This window comes from Anser anser (genome assembly GCF_964211835.1).
Source record: "Anser anser genome assembly, chromosome: 5".
Taxonomy (NCBI): Eukaryota; Metazoa; Chordata; class Aves; order Anseriformes; family Anatidae; genus Anser; species Anser anser.
The window spans coordinates 59323598-59349602 of record NC_139725.1 but is presented as its reverse complement, the minus strand read 5'-3'; the positions used below and the strand labels follow the sequence as shown (position 1 = coordinate 59349602).

Genomic DNA, 26005 nt, shown 5'->3' with positions numbered 1-26005 from the left:
CAAAACAGTGAGAAATTAGCTTGTCTTACAAAGCTCTGGGTATAGTTCTAAAACTGTTCACACAATGATGGGATAAAGAGAAGCAGAGTAACAGTATAAAACAGCTCCTTCGTTGTTTATTTTTTTTAAAGGAAGCTGGAGTAGAAGGTATTATAAATATATAAAAATAACATCTTCACTGGACTGTACTATATCTAGATATAGACAGATAAATATCTATCTGTATTCCTTTTAAGAAAATTCCAAACAAAATCTCATTCTGGAGTGTTAGCCATGTTTTTAATCAAAGCACTTTGTTGATTAATCCCAAACTGAGGTAGAGGGGAGGGGAAAGCCTTTGAGTCTCTGTTAACCAACAAAGTTCATGCAGTGGTTGTCGCTACAATGCATTCTCATTCTCAATTTAGAGTACAGTGGAGAGTGCACAACGTTTTCTGGAGAAGTTCCAGCCTGGAAAATGGAACATCCAATATAACCAGCTTACCCTGAAGATGCCTGTTCCAAGGTAATGCCCCCAATGAAGCCACTGGGAGTGTTCGTGCAGTGTAGTATTCACTTCTATTCCCAAGTTTTATATAACGTAGAGCATACAACTTTGCAGATTGTAGCTGGGGTTAAGTTTGGAGAGATCTAGTGAGAAAGCAATGTGAGATCTCCCCAAGGAAGGAGAGCTAACCTTCAGTGGTGCTGTGATGTATATTGAAATGTAGGCTTGGGTCATTCTTATAATATTAGGGCATAAACATGGTTTTCCAGAGATACTTTGGGTGAGTCTAGGTAGTTGCTGATTCGGCAAGTAGAAAGACACTTATATTTTGGAAATTTTTCTATCTGACTTGGCAAAAACTTAGCACCTTAAAGTAGAAGTTCTTGATGTAGAGCCCACAAGGAGCAGTTGAAAATACAGAGAATACCATAATGGAGTCTTACCCAGTATTTATAGAAAGACATGCTTTGGTGTTTTTTGTTTGTTTGTATTATCTTTAATTTTATTGTTATCCTCTGAAGATGTGTGTATTCTAATATAGCCAATATTGGTAGAATTGATTCATTTAACTAAAAAACATTGAAGCTTGCCTTTTAAAACGTAGATCAGATGCTTTTGAGTCATGCTGCCAGAAACAGGGAATTTGTGAGAAGTCTGTGATATTTATAAACTGATCTTGCTCTCTTTCTTTAAGTGATATTGAAATATCGCGATCTTGCATACCCAAGCCCATTGATCAAGTTGCAAAAGAAGTTGGCCTGCTCCCTGATGAGATGGAACTCTATGGCCAAACTAAAGCCAAAGTTCAACTGTCAGCTCTGAAACGGCTGAAGAACCAGCCAGATGGCAAATACGTCGTTGTTACTGGGTAGGTACTTCCTTAGCTGAAGAGGCATCACTTACGTGGTGTCAAGATAAAAAGAAATTTTGTTAGCCTGGCTTGTCGTTGTGTTGTCTTTCCATAAGTTGACTGTACGGAGTGCTCTGGGTTTTAGCAAATCACAGTGTGACAATCCAGTGATTTGGGAACTAGAATTACCTCTTCTAGCAAATAGTGGGAACGTGGTTTAGCCTTTTTCTCTTGGAGGTGCATTGTTTTGCTCTGCAGGTCAGGTTAATGAGGGGCAGACTGGATCACGGTGTTCTAGTGTAGCTGCTTGCCTTCAACAGTAACCTGCAAGATGCTTCTGAGGAAGGTCTTGGGCAGCTATGTGGTAACTTGCCAATCTTATTCCTGTTGTCAATTGCTGAAGATTAGCTAAAGTGTGAAACAATCCAGAATTTGATTGGCATTAGCTGCGTCACTGGGTACCTGTTTTATCACTGTAAGTGTTTTGAGGCTCAACTACTACAAGGGTTTCATTGTGTCTGTTGTGCTTTGTCACTGCAGGATAACTCCCACACCACTTGGAGAGGGGAAAAGCACCACCACCATAGGTCTTGTTCAAGCCTTAGGAGCACACCTTCATCAGAACGTCTTTGCCTGTGTTCGGCAGCCCTCTCAAGGGCCAACCTTCGGTATAAAGGGTATGTGCTGTTCTATTGATTGCAGGTAGTCTAAAGGGGGAAAGATGGCATTTGAAGATTTTTATTCTGCTACATTGTAGTTTTACATAATTCCCAGTTAGGATTGCATTTCTTTCTTGAAGAAAAACCTTGAGTAAGTTTCTCAGTGTTGTTCTCAAGTGCTGTGCTGGGATATTAACTAAGCTGCTCAACAGTAGCTGCCTTCTTAGAGTCATTAAGCAAATACATGCATTATCACTCTGGGCTAGGGAGACCTTTATTTGCATGATTTGTCTGTTTCTCTGTAGGTGGAGCTGCAGGTGGTGGCTATTCTCAAGTTATTCCCATGGAAGAGGTAATTTTTTGTACAAAACTTCATTGCACATATAGCTTACAGACCTTGAAGAGACACTGCAGTCAGATAACTTAAGAAATCTTTTTTGTTTATGGCCCAGTGTATCACTCCAAGAATGAGCGTTTGATTTCAGCAAAGCTTTTTTAGAAAACTCACTTCTTTTGTTGTTTCAGAAGGGCATTTGCATGGTCAAGGAATTTTACAGAACTGAGAATTCCCAGTTCCTCTGTTCCCTCCCCTCTTCTACTTCTGAATTGCTGCATACCTTTGAGCAAAGTACATCCAGTGCCTCTTTTTCCTAGTGCTGAAATTAAGATTATAATGACCTAAAACATTTTGGAAGCATATTCAATAGTTCTCTCAGCAACAGTGGTCACTGACTCCTTCTGTGAGCTATTTTGGTGTACTTGTGTTTTGAATTACTAACGTGAAAAGGGAAAATGGGAATCAATAATGCCAAGACCTCAGCCTGTGGGTGACTGGCACTGCAGTGTATTTCTGATGTGACTTGGCAACGAGTAAAATCCCGTGTCTGGGGGCAGGGAACTGAAAGGCACGTGTAGCACGTGCTCTCATGCTTCCTCCAACTCTCCTGTAATTGCATGTAGAATCTTACTTTTGTGCACTACAGATCGAAACGGTAATTTCAGGAGGAAAAACAGAAAAGATCAAAAGGGCTGTTTGTTCCAACTGATGCAGCAAGTCCATAAAAGATCTTAAAAAAAATTGTTAAGGAGGCAGAAGATTGACTTACTCAGGTGCCAAGAACATGTGTGAATGATAGATGTGACAGGAAAAATAATCTCCTCCTGTATGGGAGCGTTAATAAGATGAGCTAAAAGACTTCAGTGTGTGTAGCAGTGGGAAGCAGCCCCAGTCTTGAAACAAAGTGGTTGAAAGGACTCTCAGTATGACCCACATGGTAGAAAAACACACTGTAGTCTTTTGGGAGTGTTTTAATTTATCAATGCATGTCTCAGAAAATACAAGTACCTGGAGTCAGTAGACGTAGTAATGACCTTGATGCACCATTCGATGTTTCTGCGTGCAGCTTTCATCCCAGGAAATGATTAGCAAGCAAATAACTTTTAAATGAGGACTGTAGAACTGAGGTGGTAATAATTGCTGCTTGTTGCATACAAGTAGAATGAGAACAATTAGCATTTCCTTATTAGGATCTATGATCACTGTGTGACTGGCTCCATTCTGTTTTTTTTTGCTGTTTGGTTTATAAGACCACAGCAGCAAGGCTCCAGCAAAGTGGTATCATAAAGGCTTCTGTCATATCACTTTTTCTAATGTCCTTTTTTCAATTTCCTCCTGTGCTGCACTGCTACAGAGGAAACGGATTGTTTTAACGACACTCTTCCCTTCCCTGCCCTAATGCAAGTTCATCAAGTAAGCTATATATCCAAAATCTTTTGTCAGTATAGCTCCAGTGCAGCAAGAAAACTCACATAGACAAACCCACTCAAATTATCGTTTAATGAGATAGAACCGAGAAAACTACTAGCGTTGTCACTGTAGTACGTGGTCTACAAGTCCTGCCTACGATACTGTGTGTGAGTGGTTAGCTTATGCAGAGCTCTGTGCAGTCACAGCTCTACTGATAGCGCCACATAAGGTTGCTAGTTTGAATTTAGTTCAGATACCTCTGTGGGAGCAGCCAGAACTTCAGCTAATGTGTGGAACGTGCAAATAATGTGAGTGGGTCAAAAGGAAGGTGAAAGAAGGAGTAATGCAGATGCGCTGTACCATGCTGTTCTCAGGTATCAAGGAGCCTGGCAGAACTGTTCTCGTGCAAAAATCTTATTTGGAAGCTTTGTTCTGGAAGTTTGTAAAATGACATAAATGTGGGGGAGGCATTTTTCTGTTTCAGAGAAATTCTTTCCTCTCTTCCACATACCGCTCTGAGCAATCTCTTCCCCCTCCACCCTCACCCACTTTAACATTGCTATTAATATGTCTCTTTCCATCTGTCTACAATGTATTGAAATATATGAAAATTGCAGCAGGATGAGGTAACCGATATGTTTTCTGTCCTCTAGTTTAACCTTCACCTCACTGGCGACATCCATGCTATTACTGCAGCAAACAACCTGGTTGCTGCTGCTGTGGACACACGTATATTCCATGAGCTAACTCAGAATGACCAGGTAGGATCCTTTCTTACCATGCCCAACCCACTCTGGCCAGGATGTTGTGGGTATGCCAGCAGTACTAACTACATGTTTCATTCTTCAAGGCTCTCTATAACCGTTTGGTGCCTTCCGTCAATGGTGTTAGGAAGTTCTCAGAGATTCAAATCCGAAGGTTACAGGTAAGTTCACTGGTTTCACATTGGTTTCTGGTTCTGTTCCACTTGCTCCTCCTTTATATATGCAGAGCTAGCTAACAAACTACTCATGTTGCACTGTAGGTCATAGAATCACCTAGATTGGAAAAGACCTTCAAGGTCATGAAGTCCAACCATCAGCATGACTTACCAAGTTCAATCATTAAACCACGTCTCTTAGTGCCATGTCCAGACATCTCTTAAATACCTCAAGGGATGGGGACTCTATCACTTCCCTGGGCAACCCATTCCAGTGCTTAACCACCCTCTCCATAAAGAAATTCTTCCTAATATCCGATGTAAACCTCGTCTGGCACAACTTGAGACCGTTTCTTTGTGTCCTATCACTTGTCAGTTGAGATAAGAGGCTGACTAGGCCAACCAACCGATGATAAGATCATTCTACTAGCATTTGTTTTTTACACAAAGTGTACAAAAGTGTGGCAGTCTGTCTTACAGCACAGGTAACAATGAGTTGAAGCTCCAAGGGGAAGAATCATTGATGTAAATCTATTATGTGCTGTGTGAGTAACGCAGTGGGAGGAGACAAGCGGACTAGTGCCCTTTATTAATAGTGTCAATTTAGTGTCCTTAATGTAGTTTAAGAAAAGACCAGAACCAATCTTTGTCTGTCACAGCCAGTGAAAGCTAAAGATGAATAAGTTGTATGTGACAGCTATATAGATAATGCAGCACAAAAAAGACAACTTACAAAATTCAGCAAAAAGAGAAGGTAGTGAATTTTTTGTCCTAGCATGATTCAGCAAACAGGAGAGAAGGGAAAAAAATGCCTGTCCCCTACATCCTTTACTTCTCTTCTCCCCCAAGAAAAGAATTCCCAGTTAAATGAGTGCACCTGTCATTGAGTCTCAGACCCTGAGGAGATCACAGCTCCTCCAGTCCACAGAAATAAACTTATACCAACATGTGTCCCTGGCCTCTTCAAAAATTAGGATTAACAGGGGAATAGTTTTTCCATTGCGCTTGGACCTTCTGGCTATTGAAAACAGGCTGGGCTCTGCTAAGCTTATTCCGAGCGCAAACCTGATTGTACAATATTCATGCTCAATCAGTTGCCCATAGGGAGGTCAGGACCAATAGACTACTTAGGAAGCTGAAACTCTAATTTATTAATTGGCTATAATGTCTCAACCGTCAGAGAATGTGCGGTTTACTTCCACTGCCAGGCAAAGCAGCTTTGTCATATTGCTTGGTGTTCTTGATGGACTGCAAGGGAACTCTACCCTAAGCACCCCTCTGGTTATTAACTGTTGAGATGTAGAAGGGATGCTAATACTCAAAAAGCGAATCTTTTTGATGGTATGGTGGGGTTTGTTGTTTTTTGTTTGTTTGTTTTTAATGCTATGCTTGAAGAGGGAGAGAACAGACTTTCTTCTTCCCTGCTGTTCTCCTGGAGGAAATAGGACTTAGCTGTCTAGTTAATTTAAAAAAAAAAAAAAAAAAAAGCTTGTTCATAAATCAGCTCAATCCTTTTCCTCATTTCTAAGCTTGCACTCATATCGGGCTTCTTGAGATAATTCTTCTCTCAATTAAGCAACTTGGCAAACTGCCCATCCTCCCAGTATGTTCAAGATCAGCTTTCTGGGATGCTGACAGCCTTGTGACTGAATTGTTTAATTCCTCCTTTGTGCTGCTTAACCAGCATGCTGAAAGCAGCGTCTTTAAATACGTATGGCTGTGTGCAGTGACCCTAGTCAAACTAATGAGAAATGGCTGTAAGCATGTGAGACTAACGGTTAGAACAAGGCGTGTAAGAAACTGCAGAGCTTTCATTCTTAACGATTTCCGTAGATGCCTTACACAAAACTTTGTGACAACCTGCCCTGATGAGCTCTGTTTTCTGCATTGCCCTTTACAAGTTAGCAAGCAGCAAGCTCTGCTTCCAGGTGCACGCTGATACAGATCACTTTATGTTGTGGGACTTAGGAAAAGGGACACCAGTAGGACATCTCCTCCTTATTTCTGAATATGCATGTGCTGCTGGCAAAGGCTAATTGCTCTAGTGAAATGTTCATTTCCCTGAATCTTTTCATTATAGTTTTTTTTTCTCTTATGTGTCCTTTCCTTCCACAGAAATTGGGCATTAACAAAACTGATCCTACTGCTTTGACAAAGGAAGAAGTGAACTTATTTGTGAGATTGGACATTGACCCGGCCACCATAACATGGCAAAGAGGTACAAGAGCCATTAAATGGAAGAGTTAGTAAAAAACAAACCTTCTTAAAAAAGAGGTTTGCAAGTGTAGCAGGAACTGTGTTTCCTGGGAAGATGGGAAGGACAGCAGGGCTGGCCTCTGCTGAGTGTTTGGTGGGATAAGTGCGTGCAGCTGAGGTCCCATTTCTACAGGGTCTGACACAGGGGCTTAAATCCTAATCTTTGTGGATTCGGAGTAGACCTCACTAATTGGTGCAAGTTTGTGCTTGTGCTTTTGTTGGTCACTGAGAGTTTTGAGTTCAGCAACTGTAGCCAACAGTCTTTTTACCTGACTATCTGAGAAAGCATTGTGAGCAGGAGAGGGTACTGTTCTGGAATTAAACTCAATTTTAATCTGCCCACTTGCTCTGTTGGGAAATGACAGAAAATAAATGCCAGATTTTTAAAAGGTTTTTAAAGATACCTAAAGTAAGATCAGTCTCTGGTCTGGCTGTGTTAACAAAAGGAATTTCAGATAAGGAAAAATTTTATTTAGGTCCCATGAGGATTGCTTTTTTTTTCCTTTTATGAAAATACAATGTGAAATGTATTCTCCAAAATTCGCTTCATATCCTATAATGGAGCTAAATTAGTCTGCCTCATGGGAAATATTTTATAAAATACTTAGAATTTTTCAAGCAACTAGTAAGAAACAGCAAGTTTAAGCTGGTATTTGATAGTTTGTGTTCCAAAGATAATTTGAGCTAGTGGGTCTCTATGGAACTGTTCTCATTAGATGGTAGATTCTGACCATTTTGTCCTTAAACTTATAAAATGATAATTTTATTTCCTTTTGGCTGTAGTAATTTTCTGATTTCATTTTAACTAATGGTGAAAAAGCAATGAAAATTTGAAAAAGCAATTGGAATTATGCTAGCAACTCTGCTTTTCAGAGAGGCTTTGGACTTGTGGTTAATGCACACACAGGTAGGTAGACTCCCTCTGAATGCAGTGCAGAATCTGCATGTGACTGTAGTCCATCTTAACAGCATTGCATTTGTGTCTTGGAGAAGAATCGTGCTGATTATTAGTGCTTGTCATTCTGTAGGAGAAGATGGTTTTCCAAACTGCCATCCTCTCTTCATGCTGATCTAGCTGAGTGTTTGTCTCTTACAAACTATAACTGTGACTTAGGGCTTGCAGTGTGACTTCTCATCCTTCTCTCTGCATCCTCACAGTACTGGATACGAATGACAGGTTCCTCAGGAAAATCACTATTGGACAGTCTCCAACAGAAAAAGGCTTTTCACGAACGGTAATTATTCTCCTTTCTTGCATCTTTTAAAAAGTACTTTGAAAAATATGATCCCAAAGCAAATTTCTGTAACTCCAGATGTTTTTTTTTTTGTTACACCAATATCTTGTTAAGGAGAAAATAAAACTAAACTTTGTATTGGTAGTGAATTGAACTGCTTGGTTGAAGGGACTTTTTGCTATCTGTTCCCTTCAGCCCTTTCCTGAACTGGGATGACTGTGGCATAGTTACAGTGGTACACAAATGCTCCCTGCAAATACGATGCCTGGAGATTGCTAATCTTAGCCGCTAAACATGCTTTGATTGGGATGCATCTGTCCAAAACCCAGCACAGTATACAAGCTTGTTGTCTGGATTCGTTGTATAATCAACATAGAAAAATGGTCAGTTGGGACTGTGATTTCTCTCATCCTTTAATAACTGTCAAATTAATAGTTCAAATGAGTTGTGTCCAGAAAACCCTTTTTCTATTTACTTGAAAAGGTCTCTAGGGTGCCTAGCTTCAACGGAGGTATCTGTGTTATGTCAGATGGATATGAATTCTACCCTCCATTTCCTATAGAATCAGTTAGGTTTTTGTTGTTGTTGGGCTTGGTTTTTTCTTTTTTTTTTTTTGTCATGTGCTGTGCTGTTTAGTGATGGCTAGATGAGTTAGTAAGCTCAGTCTTCTAAAATATATTCTGTGTAAGTGTTCTTACATGAATCACTAGTTTATGTGCCAGGAGAGAGTCATATAATAGCAGTGGAATAAGTAGTTTTAACTTTATTTTGCAGGGAGAAAAAGGTTTAAAATTGTCAATTTAAATAATTTTATGATTTAAGTATGTTCTGAAAGTAATACTTTAAATTATTCTTATGTATATATGTTTGTATTTGTTTTTTGTTATAATGGAGATGACTGGCCTTTTTTCTGCTAGGGAATCTTGATGAATTCATGTTCTTTATTCATCTCTTGCAGGCTCAGTTTGACATCACAGTGAGCAGTGAAATCATGGCAGTTCTAGCACTCTCTGATAGCTTGGATGACATGAAAATGCGACTGGGCAGAATGGTAGTAGCTTCCAGCAAGAGAGGAGAACCAGTTACAACAGATGACCTTGTAAGAGAGTCACAGTCTTTAAATGCTATCTCTTAGCACTTCTGAAAGTGCTTGGATTGAAAAGCAGAATGATGATTCTGTGCAGGAAGGACTTTTGGCCTCTGGAGTTACTGAAGTTTTTTTATTTCAGTGTGGCTAACTCCTAACCCAGAGACTGTGTGTACACGTGTTCTGGGCAGGGACAAAGTGATGTACAAAGTGATACATGTGATGTACTGCATGTCAAATTGAAGCTAGCACCATAGGATTAAGGGAGGAATACATGGTGGCTTCTAGATAAAAAGCATATTTCGAAATGGGAAGAATTCAAAATGCATCCTGCTGGCCATCCTGTTTCTCAGGCTCCCTGGAGCGAGGAAAACATTAAGCAGGATCAAAGCCTGGTGCAAATTTAATTACAGATGATGAAATGTCTTGTGCTGGGAGACTGTGAATGCTATAAAAGCTGACCTTGTTGCAAATAAGTGCAAGGTCTCCATAAAGCAGTCTTTGGTTAGGGGCACAAATTCCATATTTCCACTGAACAAAATGCTGAATATAACACTGGTGATGTTTGTTACCAGTACGTAAAACAATCGCAAGCTGCAATACTGTCTTGCAACAGTCCATACAATAATTATTAGCGCAGTTCTTGGTGTTTTTATGGAGTCTGTCAGCTGGAACTCTACCAGACAGTGCTTCAGCATGGTTCAGGGATTAGCCTGTGCCCCAGACACTTGTTCCAGTAAGTGCTTTGGAGATGGCAACTCTGTCTGGAGAAGGAGAGGAGGGGAATTGAGTTCTGTATATGAACTGTGCCCTGCCACTTGGCCTCAAGGCAGAACAGGTTCAGGACTGTTGCTCTAGTCTGCAGAGACATGATACTGGTCTTACTGCTGTCCTGTATAGTAGATTTTTTTCACAACCTGCTATGCAGATGACTCAGAAAGAGCTCTACAAATTAACATGGTGCAGTGTTAATGTTTGTCTTGCATTTTTTGAATAAACTTTTCCTGTGTGACAGAAGACTCCACAGGGTGGGTATCCCGGTCTCTGTTTCCAGCAAAGGTGGAACACAGCACTAAGGCTTAGCCAGCTCTTGCTGTCTGTGAGTTTGGGGAGATAGTTTTGCTTGGTTGAGTGATTTTTTTTATTTTTTTGTTCTGCGTTCATCCCACGATAAGTCTGGGAAGCAGTAGATTATCAGTGTGTCCTGACTCTGGCCCTGCGGGAAAAGGGTTGGTCTGGGAACTATTTATCTCTAAGTATCTTGATGTGAGACGTTTGTTGGGCATGAGGAAGGGCATGTGCCAAAGTTCTATAGGCAGTTTTGAGATTTTAGTTCCTGTTGCTAATGTGCTGCCAAGTTTTAACATTAAACACCTGAGTTAACCCCTGTTCTTCAAAACAAAAGTTTCTTTTGCTGCCAATCAATGGAGGCAGATGGAACTTGGGCAGGGAATTGCTTTGTGAGTTTTATGTGGAGTCTAGGTGATAGAAGTCTTTTCATCTCAAGATAGGGTTTGTTTGTTTGTTTGTTTTGAACCTAATTAATTTTGTTTGTTGCAACTGCGAAGTGGAGGATGATATCAGATGTGTCAAACAGGTTCTCAAGTTTTACACATTTGTGCAGATGGTGGCCATTGGCTTGCGTGGTTAGGAGTGGTTAGGCATGGTTAGGTTACGTGCTCCTCGTGCAGGCAGAAACATGGTGATTGCAGAGACCAGACTGGCACAATAAGATGTCCACATCCTTCTGCTGTAGTATAACCAATGTCATGGGTGCATTACCAGGAAGCTCAAAGGAACTGAGAAGAAATGTGGAATCAAAAACTGACTACTGGTTTTTAGAGATAGGGATGTATTGAAGCACTGCTGACTGACACAGGCCTGAAATGTCGTCATGGAAATCTTGCTCTGTAGCTTTCATTATTCTGGAGATGACTGAAGTTTAAAGCTTATCCATTAAATGTTAACTAAGCTTTCATGTGGCAAGACTGAAATAATGAAACAAAGCAGTGAATGTCTTATAAAAAAAATCATATAATTGAATGCTGCAATCCAATTGAAATTAAAAGGGAAGAAAAGGAAATAATGGTTCAAGGTTTTCGTAACTGCTCTGAATGTTTGGTACAGTAGCCATGATAATAATTCTAGTTACTTTAGCAAAAGCTGGGTGACAACGAGTTCAGTTTTCACTGGACTCTGGCCGTTACAAGGTGGACCAAACCATTATTTTTTTCTTCCTGGAACACATGTGAAGTCACAAGTGTTCACTTTGCAGGAAGCAGAACTGCAGCAGGGCACACAGCTGCACCTCAGAAGGAACATGGACTCTGCTGTTTGCCACTGTTTGATGGTGCCAGCTTGATCTTTTTTCACAAAGGGCTTCACTTTAAAAGTTATATCTGTGCGAGGGAGTTGGCCAGGATGTAGCAGCTAGTTAGGGACACATTCAGGCCATTATGTAGAGCATAGCTGCTGAAGTGAGGGGGAAAATATCCAACATGATTCTACCTGTAAAACCCAAGAACGTTGACATGCGTAAATTTTACACGTCTTTAGGTACTGCAAAAGAAAGACAACAATGCTATAGTTGAGGTATTGGGGTGAAGAATGCGGTGCAGTATTTTATCATTATTTTATCATGTATGAAATTTGTCTTGAAAAACTCTCCCTGCTTTGTTCTACTGGATGGGGCGCAATAAACTATACATACCTAAGAGTTACTATTGTTTACTAACCTGCTGAAACAGCAGTTGTTTTTTAAGCCTGCACCACAGAGCAAGTTGGCCAAACAAGGTCAAAACCAAGAGGCTGCACCCAGCAGAAATCCTTTTACAAGGATGTAAAAGGCATTATTCTGCCCTGTCCTGAGTAATGTTAGTTACATCTGGAGCAACTGCTGGTTCTGCTCCTGAAAGCTCACCGGGATAAAAACAGAGTCTTGAAACTGCCTAGGAACTGTCTCGATGTCTCTCTACATCTGGAAACTGATAGCTCTTTTTTTTCCTTTTAGGGAGTGACTGGTGCTCTGGCTGTCTTGATGAAAGATGCTATTAAACCAAATCTCATGCAGACGCTAGAGGTGAGCCACAGGTGATTTGCTCTGTGTGTGTTCACAAAAGAGCTACTGGTTTGGTTCTTTTATCACAGTCAGCATGGACTTACTCTGCTTAGAGCTGGAGGTTTATCATGGTTTCCTATCAAAGATTCAGGACTAGTGTCTGTATGCCACTGGCGTGTGTGATGACACTGAAGAAATGCACTAAACTTCGCTGTGTCTCTTTTGTTGACTCCAGTGTCAGAAAATGTTTTGAAAATCTAGATAGCATGAGCGCAGGAGAATGGCAAAGAGTTGCTGGGATTTAGCCATCCTTTTCCTAAGTGGGTTAATATCTCCACTTCTGAAGATTATTATAATCTGTAATCTTTCTTTAGTAATGATAATGAATGTTTGATGGGAGGGCTTTAAGATCTGTCTTTTAAGAATGAATTTCTTTAACTTCAAATACTGTAGTACTTAGCTCTTGAAAAGCTACAGATTTGCTAAATTTTACCTTCTGATTTTATCTCTCTCTCTCCCTGCCATTCCCCTATCCCACCCTCCATTTTCTAGGGAACACCAGTGTTTGTTCATGCTGGACCTTTTGCCAATATTGCACATGGAAATTCTTCAGTGTTGGCAGACAAAATAGCACTGAAGCTTGTGGGTAAAGAGGGTTTTGTTGGTAAGTGTATGGTATGTTTTTCTTGTTGTTTTGTTGGTTTTGCAGGGAAGGATCTGCTTTTTTTATCATGACTGTCTTTGTTGTTTTTTTGTCTTAGAAGAAGCTTCTGATTTCTATAATCAGAGCACTGATTTCTCTACCCAGCAACCTTTCACGAGCTTCCTCTTTTTTTTTTTTCCTTTTGTTTTTTCTTCTGCTCTAGTTACAGAAGCAGGATTTGGTGCAGACATAGGAATGGAGAAATTCTTTAATATTAAGTGCCGTTACTCTGGTCTCCGGCCTAATGTGGTGGTGTTGGTTGCTACTGTCCGAGCTCTGAAAATGCATGGAGGAGGGCCTGCAGTAAGTACCAGACAAGGTTTCACTTAGGCCTGAGAAGCTCTTACTTGTTCCTGTCCAGTCACTTGAAGCCCTGTACAATTTGATCTGCTTGTAATTATCTTGAGATCTGCTGAGATCTGTTGTAAAGGGAATCCATATGTCCCTGCTACTTGTAATCTGCTTCTTTGTAGTATGTTACAGATACATAGCTGCTTATTTTATTGTCCTAATTAAATATGCCAGGCCACTAGTGATATTATCACAGTCTTTAATTTGTTACATTGTGAGTGCAGCTTCCATTTTTTTTCCATTTCTTTTTTCTTAGAAAGAAAATAAGCTTGAAGTAGAGTGTTGTATCTTGATGCAGTTGTAGAAGAATCAAGTACATATTGCCGTCATGAATAAAAATCTTATGGGGTACCCTCTTCTTTTTCTTCCCTAGGTCACTGCAGGGGTACCTTTACCAAAGGAGTACACGGAAGAGGTAACCTTCTTTAGCTGTTGTGACAGTTGACCACCTATTTGCAGTCATTACACAATATTGTCATGCAGTGCGTGCCTGGATAGCTAGTCTGTGTCAATTCTTTAGCTGCCAGGGAAATGCTTCCTCACACAAGCTATAATGTCCTTTTTTTTTTTTTATAATGATGTTGCTTTGGCTCTGCTCTTTCAAGCATTTATTGTACTTGACCTAGCCAGAGCCTTCTGTTTCTCCTGAGCTCCCACAATTGTCTGTGTGCTCAATTTTTCATAGTAATGTCTGCTGAGTGTCCCCTGACCCTCTCAGTATTAGAGTAATTGCTTGGCTGAAATATTGTCTCTGAAAATATTCAGAGTGCTTGTCTAATTACTCTCTTCTTAGCAGCAGCAGTTTTTATTCCCCTTCTGCCCTTCCTTTGAAAGCAGCAAGGAAAATGAACTAAAGTCTATGCTTCTATCCTCGTGCCTTGAAAGGTTGTGTGTACTTAGATAATTGGTCTGGCTCTCTTTATATGGCTTCAGCTTTTTAACTTCTAGAGCTTCTGTAGGGATTATTCCTTAAAATGATAGGAAGGGATGAAATGTCTGGATTTCCATTAATAATCTCTGATGCTGTGAAACAAATGTGTGTAAACTGAAAGCTGTTACCACAAACTTCAAACAAATGTCGTGAAATTCACTGCTAATGATATTTAATAATTAAAGAGGAATGTGCCACAGATGAAGATGAGACTTTACTGTGAGGAATTAATAGTCATAGGTATTGACTTAAGAATAACAAAAAGTGATAAAAGGTAATTTCTCCTACCTTGACTTGGCAGTTGAAACCAGCAATCATTAGAAACAGTCAATCCTTTTCTAGCATTCCATTTGAGATCATGTACTAGTCCAGAGTGTTCAGAAAGCAGCTCTGAAAATTTGCCGTGGTGGTTTCATTCCCTTTCTGACACTTTCATCATGAGCTGTGGATGTAGTGGATTTGGGGCAAAGGTTTCACAGCCCCTCATAAAATGCACTTTCTGCTTGCTGTATTCTTTACAGAATCTTCAGCTGTTGGCAAAAGGTTGCAGTAACCTAAGCAAACAAATCCAAAACGCTCGGATGTTTGGTGTCCCAGTAGTAGTGGCTGTCAATGCTTTCAAGTAAGTGATCCAGGGACTGGAATTGATGCATGGGAATAAAATGGTGATGCTTTATATGCTATGTTGAATGCAAACTCTCTTCAGTATTGTCCAGGTTTTGTTCGCAGAAAATAATATTTTGCATTGCTTGAAGATGCTGAATAAATAGAGGAGCTCTGCTCACTCATTTCACGTGCACTCACTAGTTAAATTTAGCTTAAGATCTTATGATCAGTGACTTATCGGCCATCATTTACAAAAAAGTGGCCAAATTACTGTGGACAAAAGGTATCTGTGAGGATATAGAATATCCTTAATATGTAAGTTCATAATAGAAGATGAAGTGCCTGTGCTGTAAACCCCATTGTGTTCAGTGGTCTGCTGCATAGAATAATTGTGCCATGCCAGGAAGCATTTAGGGCTCTGCGCGTTGTACTGCAGAGGAAACAGAATCTGTGTGGTCTTCCCTTATAGGAGCAGAAGGGTTTAGAACTGGTGTGCTAATGCCTTTTTGAGTTTGCTTCTGAAAATGGGAATTGCATTGCTGATATAAGCAGAAAATCCAGAACATGGCTGCCAGTTGTCTTGGCTTTCTGCATGTAGTTCAGGCCTACTTGTTGCTCTCTGTTACTCCTCTGTGGAGTAACTTCCTTCACTAAGGTGGAGAGGGCTTCCTGTGGATAACCCCTCAGTAAAAATGGCTCCCTGATGGGTGGATGCATCCTGTGATTTCTCTGGGCAGAGTTTGATTCTTGTTGACAAGAATGAGAAATAGAACAAGCTATTCATTTACTGTGCATACATTCTGGTACAAATACACAGACTTTTCTCCTTACAGAACAGATACAAAGGCTGAACTGGCCCTTGTAGTACAACTGGCAAAGGAAGCAGGAGCGTTTGATGCTGTCGAGTGCACTCACTGGGCAGAGGGAGGTAAAGGAGCTGTTGCACTGGCCCAGGCTGTTCAGAGAGCATCACAGACACCCAGCAACTTCAGATTCCTCTATAATGTGGAGGTAAGAGCTTGCGCTATTACGGAGGTACTTTGTTTATAAGGTGGAGATTAGCTAGTTTCACTAGCTTAGGTGGCTGAAAGTTACCTGAAAGTCTGCTCTGAGAAACTGAGAAGAAACTTGTTTTTAGAATACAACCTTTATTCCACCAGTCTCAAAGACCCAGTTTGTCAGTTCTTGTTCTTTTGATTACTAAGTGACATATAGTTTATTTCTGACGCTGAAAGATGCTGCTGTGACCTGGCTAGAGATGGTTTCTAATGTGACAGCCACATTCCAGGTTAGGGGGAAGTTTATTTCATGATCTGAGACATGCATTCCTGTCAGAGCATGGACTGGAACAAGCCTGAACACACTTGCTACCTTACTGGAGAGTTTCTGGGTGCACTTGGTGCTCAGGATGAGAATACAAGAGGCTGTGGAACAGAAGGTCCATTTTTAACTTGTTTCTTTCTCTGCAAATGAGGTTTATGGAGTCACACTACAGGTTGGGTGGAAGTGTGTGTGTGTGTGTGTTTCTAATGACTTTGTACTTAGTCAAATTTGGCAAATGACTTGGAGGTAATGAAGTCACTGTTATTACCTAGGTTATGGCCTAAAATCTCGTTTAATAGCAAGCGCCTATTGAGGCACCTAATGAGGTACCTAACGAGGTACAGTTATGTCATTGTGTCTATTTCAGCTTCTAAAACAGATGCTTTCAATTTTTCTTCTTTAACCTGATTTATTTGTGCTTTTATTTAACAGTTAATTTGTATTCCCTCAAATTATTTTTGTCTGCTTTTTGACTTAAACTTGAGAGCAAATACCGATGTCTCTTGCAGGGGGTGGTAATTAACATGTAAGCACAACTCATAAGAAATTGATGTGTATCTTTTGTTTCTGACCGTAGTAAATTAGTTTTGTCCTCTTAACAAGAGCTGCAACAAGATAAATGAAACTTGTTTTGAATCCCCGTAAATTATTGTTTAGCTTTGTTTTACAGCAAATGGGAATACCTCCTGTAGCTGCAGATGAGCGCAACATACATGAAGGATTGTGAAGCTGCTGTGATGTTATGGCTCTGTGTAGCTGGGCCATGCTGACTTGCCTGTCTTTTTTCCAGCTCCCTGTTATAGATAAGATCAGACTTATTGCACAGCAGATCTATGGGGCAAGTGACATTGAGCTACTTCCAGAGGCACAGGAGAAAGTCACCTTGTACACTAAGCAGGTTAGTTTTTCCGTGTCATCTGCTACCCAGTGATGCTTTTCATTTAAAATGGTTATATTGAACAGTGGTGTTCAAACTCTGTATAAAGGGAATCATCACTCAAAACGTGTCCTTGCCCAGGACTTGTTGAATACTGCTATGGCAAAAGAGTATGAGGAGGTGGTGTGAGAAGGAAGAAACACAACTCCTCTGGCCCAGCCATATGTCCCTAATACTGTGTGATGGGTGGGAGAATTCAGTGATCTTTACTTTCCAATCCTTCAGCAATTTGGGAATTAGGGAACTACAAATGCTCAGACTGGTTCTAAACAGTCTCTGATTTGATTTATTTATTTTGTCATGTCCCACTGAGTTGTCTGAACTGTTTTTGAACATGTATACCTTTTTGGCAGCCCCAGCTGTATTGGGGGAAGAGTTCCACAACTGATATAATACTTCTTGTGAAAACATGGCTACTTTTATAAATTTAGAACCTGTCTGGTTGTTGATTAGATGCTTTCTAGTTGTCTTATTGGTTTTCTTCTTTAGCATGGTATTCTTACGAATTTACCTGCTTTTCAGATAGGTTCTGCATTAGTGAAGGTCTGTAAAGGGCTTTGAAGAGAAGAGCAATGTTGAGAACAAGCCATGCTTTGTTTACAGTGTGCTTGGATAATTTTGCTTTTGGAGTCCTTTAAATACTGGTGTACATAGTTTCTTGCTTTTGTATCTCTTGTACATTCCTTTACAATTCTATTGAAATACCATAGCTGTGTAATTGCTACTTCCTCACAATGTGCAATTATATTGATCAGACATTTCTAATTAACCAACCTCAGCTGAGCAAGAGCTTTAGTTCTGAGCTGTTTAAACTAATGCTTTGGGATGAGAGTAGAAAGTAAGCCAGATATCAAGATATCTACCGCTTCCATACCATTAACCTTTTCCTCAGTTGGCTGCTCTTCCCTTAATACTGGGGAGGGAGGCAGAATTTGGGAGAAGGAATGGGGATGCAGAATGGTCAGTGGATCTGACAGGCTGTGGACGAAGCAATTGGTGAAGCATAAAATGACATGATAACACAGAATGGCAGAATAGTGTAATTACATTTGAATACAGGAACGGTTACTGTTTTTTTCACTTATTTTTTCTCCTCTTTCTCTTTCCCTTTTGATTGCTTTGCCCAGGGATTTGGAAACCTGCCGATCTGCATGGCTAAAACTCACTTATCATTGTCTCATGACCCTGAACAAAAAGGAGCACCTACAGGTTTTATCCTGCCAATCCGAGATATTCGGGCGAGTGTTGGTGCTGGATTCCTGTATCCGCTGGTAGGAACAGTAAGTGATTGAGTAAAACCTCTGAACTGCGGGGTTTGAAAAAAAACCTTCATGTGCATTCCAGTTACAAAAGGTATCTTAACTGAACAGAGTCCTTGTCATTTACAGATGATGATTTAACAGTCCAGTGTATTAAATGCCCTTAACGGGGGTTTTCCAGGGGGAAGAGGGAAGCTAAAATAGACCCTTCAGATATTTAGCAAGCCCCCAGTGTATTTCCCAGGTCCCAAATCTCTGTCTTGCTGGATTTTGAGGAGTGTGCGAGCTCTCTATCTAAGGAATTCTAGGTACTACAGACTGATGGAGGGGGTAGGAGAAATCCTCGCCCCCCTAACTGCCTGTGTGACTTGGCATTCCTGATGGATGCACTTTGCAGTATTGCAGCAGTGTGCATCTGCAGGTCAGTGTAGAACAAAACAACTCTTCCAGAGCTTACAAAGCAAACAGTTTTTGTTGAGACACCTCCAAAGCAAAGCTGACCTGTACTATTAATAATTTTTCAGTCTCCCCTTGCATTTGTTTTGTTTTTTTTTGCGGATTTTTTGCTGACCGTCTGTTCCAACAATTTATTTCCCTATGCCCTTGAGTTTTTAGTTTCTGTTCTTTGAGATGATTGGCATAATGTCAGCCAAGAGGAGAGAGAGTAGCTACAATGGAAGCAGGATCCTGGAATAGCTTTGATATGAATGGGCTGGCAGAAAGAGGAGCTACCTGCAAAATGAACTAACATTCAGGTTTGTGTCCAAAGAAGGAATGTTAGGATGAAAGGCTCCACTGGATATCTTACCTGCACAATCTGTTCTGGGTAAATGCTAACTAACTTGTTAGGTTATTGCAGGAGCAGTTGGAGCAACCAGCCCTGTCTTTCTCTTATTATTCTTGGGCCTAACCCCTTTTTTTTTTTTTGGCAACGTGTTTGTTTTAATGAGCTTTGTTTCAAAACCATTAAGGGCAAATGGCTCAGATGCTGAAATTTGTTGATTTAAGAGCTGGATTCTTTCCTCCTTCAAGTGCTAGCTCTCCAAGAGCCAAATACTGAATATCTTTTTTCTTTTAATTCTTTTTTTAATAAGAAAAATAAGGGTTTTCCAGATTACCCAACATAAATAAAATAACCACATCCTGGGTAAAGTCTGGCTCATACATCTTTTTAAGAAGTACTCTGTGTGTTGGGATAAAATGAGAGATAGTGTGCTCATTCCTGTTATTAATGACTTTTTTGCAAGCCAAGATTTAATCCAAACAATGATGTTTTGGATATTTATAAGTACTAGAGAAGGAAAGAGTACACAGCACTAATGAGATACACAATAGAAAGATGTTTGCAGACAGAGAAATTAATGTTTTGACTTTTTTTTTTCTGACGTCTTCCATTTCTATGAAGTTGGAGTCTCCTCTCTGCTCCCTTCACAAATTTGTAGTGTTTTCTTGGACATGCAGTTAATCATGATGTTAACTCTGCTGGAATTAACAGTAAGCCTTCTGGTTAGGGACATGAAGATCACTCTTCTGTGGTGTCTACTAAGCCAGGGAAGAGATGTCATTTTGAGAAGCAACCCAGGGCATTTTGAATCAGATCACTATTTTAAGCCCATTCAACAGGAGATGTGTTAGTAATTTTTTTGGCAGCAGCCATTGAACTGTGAGCTGAAAACACAGTAAAAACACTGCTCTCTGGAAGATCTATGTGAAATTTGAGGTGAAATTAATCAACAGTGCATGCATATTCTTGTTATTCTGAAGTTAATTGCAAAGGTATATCATACTTCTAAATTTTCTCAACTTCTGAGCTTTGTGTTTTTCTTTCCTTTCTGGCTCAGAGTTGAATCTGTTGTTCTTTAATTAAATAGTTTGAGGTTTAAAAGGAAATATAATTTCAAGGTGAGAAGGTGTGGAGAGAACAGAAAAACCCTTCTAGACACTTTGGATCTCTTAATGCTTTGGCTCTTGAGAGTGACATATTCATACAACTAGAAATGAGAGCCATGTCTGAGGTCCACTCCTCTCTGTGGTCCACTCTTCCCTGTCCTGGAATGGAACAGCTATGACAAAAAGTCAGTGCAGTCCTAGAATTCATTACAAAAGGTAACCTTGAAGTGGCTTTTACCTTTGCATAAGGCATGTACATCCTGCAGTGGTATAGTACATATGGGACTGTATTAGCACTTTTAAATGGCTTAGGAAAATGGGATGGGATTCCAAAAACTCCCAGAGTTTTGAGATCTGCAGAAAATGCCTAACCTTGCTGCTGAGCTTATTATCAAAATTTGATTGGTGTGCAAAATGCTTGCTCAGGGAGAAAATACCAGGTTGCTAAAGAGATCTTTAACCTAATGGAGACAGGCATAACAATTACTGGTTGTGAAAGCTGAGGCTGGGTGATGTAAATGGAAAGTGAGACATTGAATTTTTATTTATGGGGTAAATGACCACTGGCACGAACTGTCAAGCATGGTCACGAATTGTCCACCTTTGTAGGACGCCCATGTTAGCGCTGCATGCGCTGCTGGGCTAAACACTGAGTTAGGGAAGGCAAAATTGTCATCTGCATTAGTAAATCAGGCCAAGCATAGTCCCTGCTGGCTTCGCATTTTGCAGCTCTGAAAGTGGGTATTCAACAGTGGGACAACTTGAAAGGACTGGCCTGAGGCAGGCATAGTGCAGGCAGCTGTTCTGCTAGCTTTGGTTCTGCCATTGCACAACCACTCTGACTTGCATACCTCAGAAATGTTCCAATCAAGAAAGCTGACCTGTCCATTTCTACTTAAGCTTTATTGCAGTTTAAAAAAGTAAAAATTAAAGCTCTTGTCTCAACAATAATTATCCCTAATTATTTTACAGTTAAAGTTCTAGAATCTTAGAGTTTTAATCAATTGAGACTTTACAGTCTGCAAAGTTTATTAGAAGATGCATCATTTCAATAACCAGCAAGCTGCCACAAGCAATTATTGTCTCCTCGCAGCAAAGTCCCTGAACAGTCGTGTAACGGTTGGTCAGCTGGATGCTTAAGTGGTTTGCCAAATCCTGGACACAATCCCTGGCAGAGGTTGAACTGTATACCACATCTGTCTACTAAGCCAGTTCCTGGTTCTTGCAGTATGCTTCAAAATGGTATATGAGCATCACCCAGCTAGTATGTAGGTGTGCAAGGAGCTGTCGCCAACACAGTTCTCAGCAGAGATTAAGTATTAGATCTGTGTAAAGCTACGCTGGTTCTGTTTTAACAGTTTATCTTTTGTTGTCCAGATGAGCACTATGCCAGGACTTCCTACAAGACCCTGTTTTTATGACATAGACTTGGACCCATTGTCAGGAGAAGTAAATGGTCTCTTTTGAAAGGAATTGTTAACCAAAGGTAGGTGCCACCTTCAGGTTAGAAGGCTTTCAGTGTTTGTGCTTTATTTCTCAACTTGAGATAATGGAGTTAAGCCAATCTCATATTATGCCATATGTTTCCAAATGACATGTGATTATAATTCAGCCTGAAAGTTGCCTGCAGACTATATAATAGTAATTAAATTTATTTTTCTTTTTAGCTCCCAGAAGAACACCTGATGAGTCATGTAAACGGAACTATGCCCTGATCTTTAAGTCAAAACAAGATATGACTGAGCTTACAGTGCAAGAAGTGACTGGAAGGAGGAGTACTGAACGATCAAACACTTATTTTTAATCCATAATAATTTTTAAACTACTGTGTTCCAAGCTAGCTGAAACTAAGTATATAAAATATACTTCCTGTACAACCTTCCTGCTTCATAATTGTAGCTGAAGCAGAATACAGAAACTTGGGTTTAGTGACCTCTTGATTCAGTGAGATGATTTTAATAATTAAAAATCATAAAGCTCTGGTGCTTTTTGGAACAGTCTTGCGACTTAGTTGCCTTAGCGGTAGGGTTTTTGTGGAATGTATTATCTTTGGAAGTCTTGTGCACTGTAATATTCCTACGTGCTGTACTGAATTCTATATCCCTGTCTCACACTGTGAGAGAATTGGCCGTGTTATGAAATTGCACCAATTTCATTTAAAAGAGGGAACAAGGAAGAATACTTCTGCATGTCAACTCTCTCCAGAAGTGCTCGCCCTGGCTTCTGCTGTGAATTATTTCTGCAGACACCCGAGCTATATCAAATTTCTCTTTAAGAAAGCCCAGCTATGACTACCAGATTGTATTTTTACTGGAAATTGAATCCCTGGATATCAGATCCGTAGAGACTGGATCTCTAGGCCATGTCTGTGGCTTTGACCAAATGTGTCTGTTGAACCGTTTTATGCTCAACAGTAAGTACGGTTACACCATTGACAGGCCTTGTTTCCTAAGGTACCTTTTTGGTGAACAAAGACAATGTGAGTAGTGATCAAGTCATTTGTAGTAGGCTTTGTCAGCAGGCCAAAAATCATTTTGTAACAAAAATATAGTTGCTGCCAGATTTTTAACTAATACAAATAAATTGGTAAATACTTCCAGTGCTTCTTGGGTTTTAATGTACGCGCTGAGATTAATGAGGAGAATTTATTTCTGTGATTAACTGCATACCGCGGCAGTCCCAGTATTGACAATTATAAGTGATTATTGCAGCAATAAGTTGCCTGCAATGCAGCACTGTGTATTTATTTTTCTGTGTTTATTTTTGTTTCTTTTCCTATATGGCGTGTGTCATCTATAGGAAATAAACTACCTGAATTATTCAGTGGATTTGAGTTACTCGCAGTTGACTGCAAAATATCTGAATTAAGATGCTAGTTTTATTGACTGCCCTGCTTGCAGCTAAATATTTTTGGCTTCCCCTTTCTTTATAGACTTGCCAGGTCCATCTACTTTGATCAGGAGTGAATCTAAAAGCGTTTGGATTTTGGTGAGAACTGAGAGATTAGTGGTGTAGGTGTGCACCAATGTAAGGGTGCATCTGTAGTACACAGATGCTATATATAGAGAGAGCAAGTTATTCAAGAGGGGAGAATAATTATATAAAAATTACCTGGTTGTCACAGAAGCAGAGACAGAGTAATTTAAACTGTCGTAAGAGCATTTGAGAGACATTCACAGCCCCCTAAAATCTCCTTTTTGATGGTGTTCAGCTGAGAAGTTACTGGCAGTCAGGTTTTCTAGAGTGCATAAAGGCCCTGGGGTCAGAGGGGACATTCCCCAGTTATTGCACCAGTCCAACTGCCTGGCTGAAAGTGCCTCTTCACCTGCAGCACCTTGGCGAAGCCTTCCTTTGCAGCAGATTGCCGCAGCTGATGCTGCCAAGACTGCTGTCAGTTCCTACGTTTCATCTTCCTTCTCTCATCTTGCAGAGGCTTCCCTGTTGCACTGCTTTCCTGCAAGTGCTCTGTTCCACCTTCGTTTGATGCTTATGAAAGATGGGATAAGTGCAAATTTATGCTAAGATTAGCCTCCTTTTAGTTCAGCATGAGATCATAGACATGTGCTTGAGAGAGACGGTTCAAGAGGTCACTAGTCTGCATCCTGCAGGGAGGCAAAGCAGCGGCTCAGGCACAGAACTGTTGGAGGGTTCGCTACGCATGGGGGGACAGGTGGCGACAAAGTGTAAGGGCCAGCAGCAAATAATGGAAAACAGCCCTCAGCATCTCTAGAGGTGAGTGGCAGATGCTTTTCTAACCTGCACTTTAAGCCTAGTAGGAAGTGTATTCCCCACTGTCCCTACCCTACATCTTGCAGGACTGTTTCATAAATAGTTTTTAACTCTTTCCTTTGTGACTAAGTATGGCAGTTCGTTCTTGCCCTATCAAATTGGACACAAAGAATACTTAAATCTCTTTTAACTGAATATTGAAAGGTTGTCTTCTCTTCCTGTTGCCTAGAGAAAAAACTAATTATGTACAAATTTGTTTTCTGTAGGCTATTTGTGGGCCCAGAGCCCTTAGCTGGTGGTATGACTGTCCATTCCCCTAGCTGTGCTGTAATGAGAGTCTTGCATCACTTCATGTAAGAAACAACACAGATTTTTTGACTAGCAGTAAGGACAAAAGGAGGAGGTGTTACTTGGCTGGCTTGCTGCACATCACTGGTGCTTTGGTGTGCACCCAGAAAGACCATCATAGCCTACAGAGGGGCTAGGTTCTTTCAAGTATGAAAGCTTACTGAGCAGATCCTCTGCCTTTGCTGCTGAACCTGTTACTTATTTCCCTTGTCTCATACCCTTCAGTGCTACCATCTTCCCCTGAAACGACAGGAATGATTGAATTCTGTGTGAGGTAGTTTCAAAGGCGATTGTTTAGAACCTGCCTCCTTCGCGCCACCCCGGAGGTAGCGCACGCATGTTAGCAATCCTCATTACCGCTGCCTGCCTCCGCCTGGAACCAGGGGAAATATCCTCACGCTGAGGGGCCTTGCTCAGCTTTAACGCAGAAGTGTATTGTAATTAGAACCCACTGCGCACCCCGTGGAGAGGAGCTGTTTCCAAATGAAGATTATTATCCTGAGTGAACGCAAGCAAACACATCTCGTAGGGGAGCTTTTAAAATGTCAATTCCTTGTGGTTACGTGATACACACTTCTGTCCTACTGGCTGAAATTTCAGCCAGAAGAACCCCTTCTACTTTTTTTTCTATGAGCACACTAGGGAAGGGGGAGGCCACGTATATTTTTCTAAGGCTAGCCTACACTGGAAGCCACTTGCAGGTTCCAAGTATGCTGCCTCGCCTGGTTTCTTATGTGCAAGCATGCTGTGAAGCAGTTAACATCCTTGAAACATTTGTGGGCGTCAGTTAGCTCCCCGTTGAGATGAATGGGGACATTCAAGCATCTCAAACTATGGTTTCATGTAGTTCTTCCACTGCACTGGGTAGTCCTTTTTCCAGAGGCCCTCCCATCAATCGTAACAGCTGGAGATGCAATTTTTTAAAGTCAGATCTCAGTAGCTGTGAAGAAAAAAGGCCCATGTGAAAGAGGTACTTATCTGTCAATTTTGGGGCAAGGATTGGCCTAAATCTAGACTTCGCCGCCCTTACCACCGAGCCTAAATGTGCAGTGACCCTAACAGCAAGGGCTTGATGCCAGCAAAGGTTTCAGGTGGGACAAAAACAGCTGCCAGGAGCAAGAGTCCTTTCCTTCCTACGTTGTCAGGACGTACCTGCTCTGCAAACACCAGCAGCCCCTTCTTCCTGGGCATGCTCTGCTCCCACCGAGCCTTTTGCTGCTCTTGGGCTCCGAGCTGGAAACCGCAGCTCAGGCGCTGGGAGGACCTTGGCCTCGGTGTAGTTTGCGGTTTGTGCATCTGCTGCTGCTGTGCGCGACCTGGGAGGGGAAGAAGGGATGCTCGGGGAGAGGGTGAGGGCTGCTGCCCTACAAGCGTCGGGATGCTGCCTCGCCAGAAGGGAGGGATGTCTCCCCGTAAGACGAGGGCATGCTTCCCCTAAGAGCCAGGGACGCCGCCTGCCAGGAGATCAGGGCGCTGCCCGGTGTGAGGAGGGATGCTGTCCCCTTTTCCCCATCCCCACGCTCCCGGGGAGGCTGCGAGGGGGCTCCCCCCGAGCACCCCCGGTACCGAGGGCGGGTCGGGGGCTGCCGGCGGCCGCTGGGGCGGGGGCCGGGGGGCGGGGGGCTGCCGG

General features: G+C 41.2%; 1 protein-coding gene across 1 annotated transcript in view; it reads left to right on the top strand.

Moving 5' to 3' along the window:
- MTHFD1 (methylenetetrahydrofolate dehydrogenase, cyclohydrolase and formyltetrahydrofolate synthetase 1) overlaps nucleotides 1–22894 on the top strand; it is a 41315-nt gene extending 18421 nt beyond the window's left edge. Inside the window, exons 10-28 of the mRNA XM_083839089.1 lie at nucleotides 408–505; nucleotides 1182–1355; nucleotides 1878–2014; nucleotides 2302–2348; nucleotides 4397–4504; nucleotides 4594–4668; nucleotides 6778–6880; nucleotides 8077–8153; nucleotides 9112–9252; nucleotides 12251–12319; nucleotides 12851–12962; nucleotides 13165–13304; nucleotides 13726–13767; nucleotides 14805–14905; nucleotides 15723–15900; nucleotides 17003–17110; nucleotides 18277–18429; nucleotides 21676–21784; nucleotides 21966–22894. Of these exons, the coding sequence (XP_083695215.1) occupies nucleotides 408–505; nucleotides 1182–1355; nucleotides 1878–2014; nucleotides 2302–2348; nucleotides 4397–4504; nucleotides 4594–4668; nucleotides 6778–6880; nucleotides 8077–8153; nucleotides 9112–9252; nucleotides 12251–12319; nucleotides 12851–12962; nucleotides 13165–13304; nucleotides 13726–13767; nucleotides 14805–14905; nucleotides 15723–15900; nucleotides 17003–17110; nucleotides 18277–18429; nucleotides 21676–21765 (1953 nt within the window). The 3' untranslated portion in view covers nucleotides 21766–21784; nucleotides 21966–22894. The remainder of the gene's footprint in view (nucleotides 1–407; nucleotides 506–1181; nucleotides 1356–1877; nucleotides 2015–2301; nucleotides 2349–4396; nucleotides 4505–4593; nucleotides 4669–6777; nucleotides 6881–8076; nucleotides 8154–9111; nucleotides 9253–12250; nucleotides 12320–12850; nucleotides 12963–13164; nucleotides 13305–13725; nucleotides 13768–14804; nucleotides 14906–15722; nucleotides 15901–17002; nucleotides 17111–18276; nucleotides 18430–21675; nucleotides 21785–21965) is intronic.
- The last annotated feature ends 3111 nt before the right edge of the window (nucleotides 22895–26005 follow it).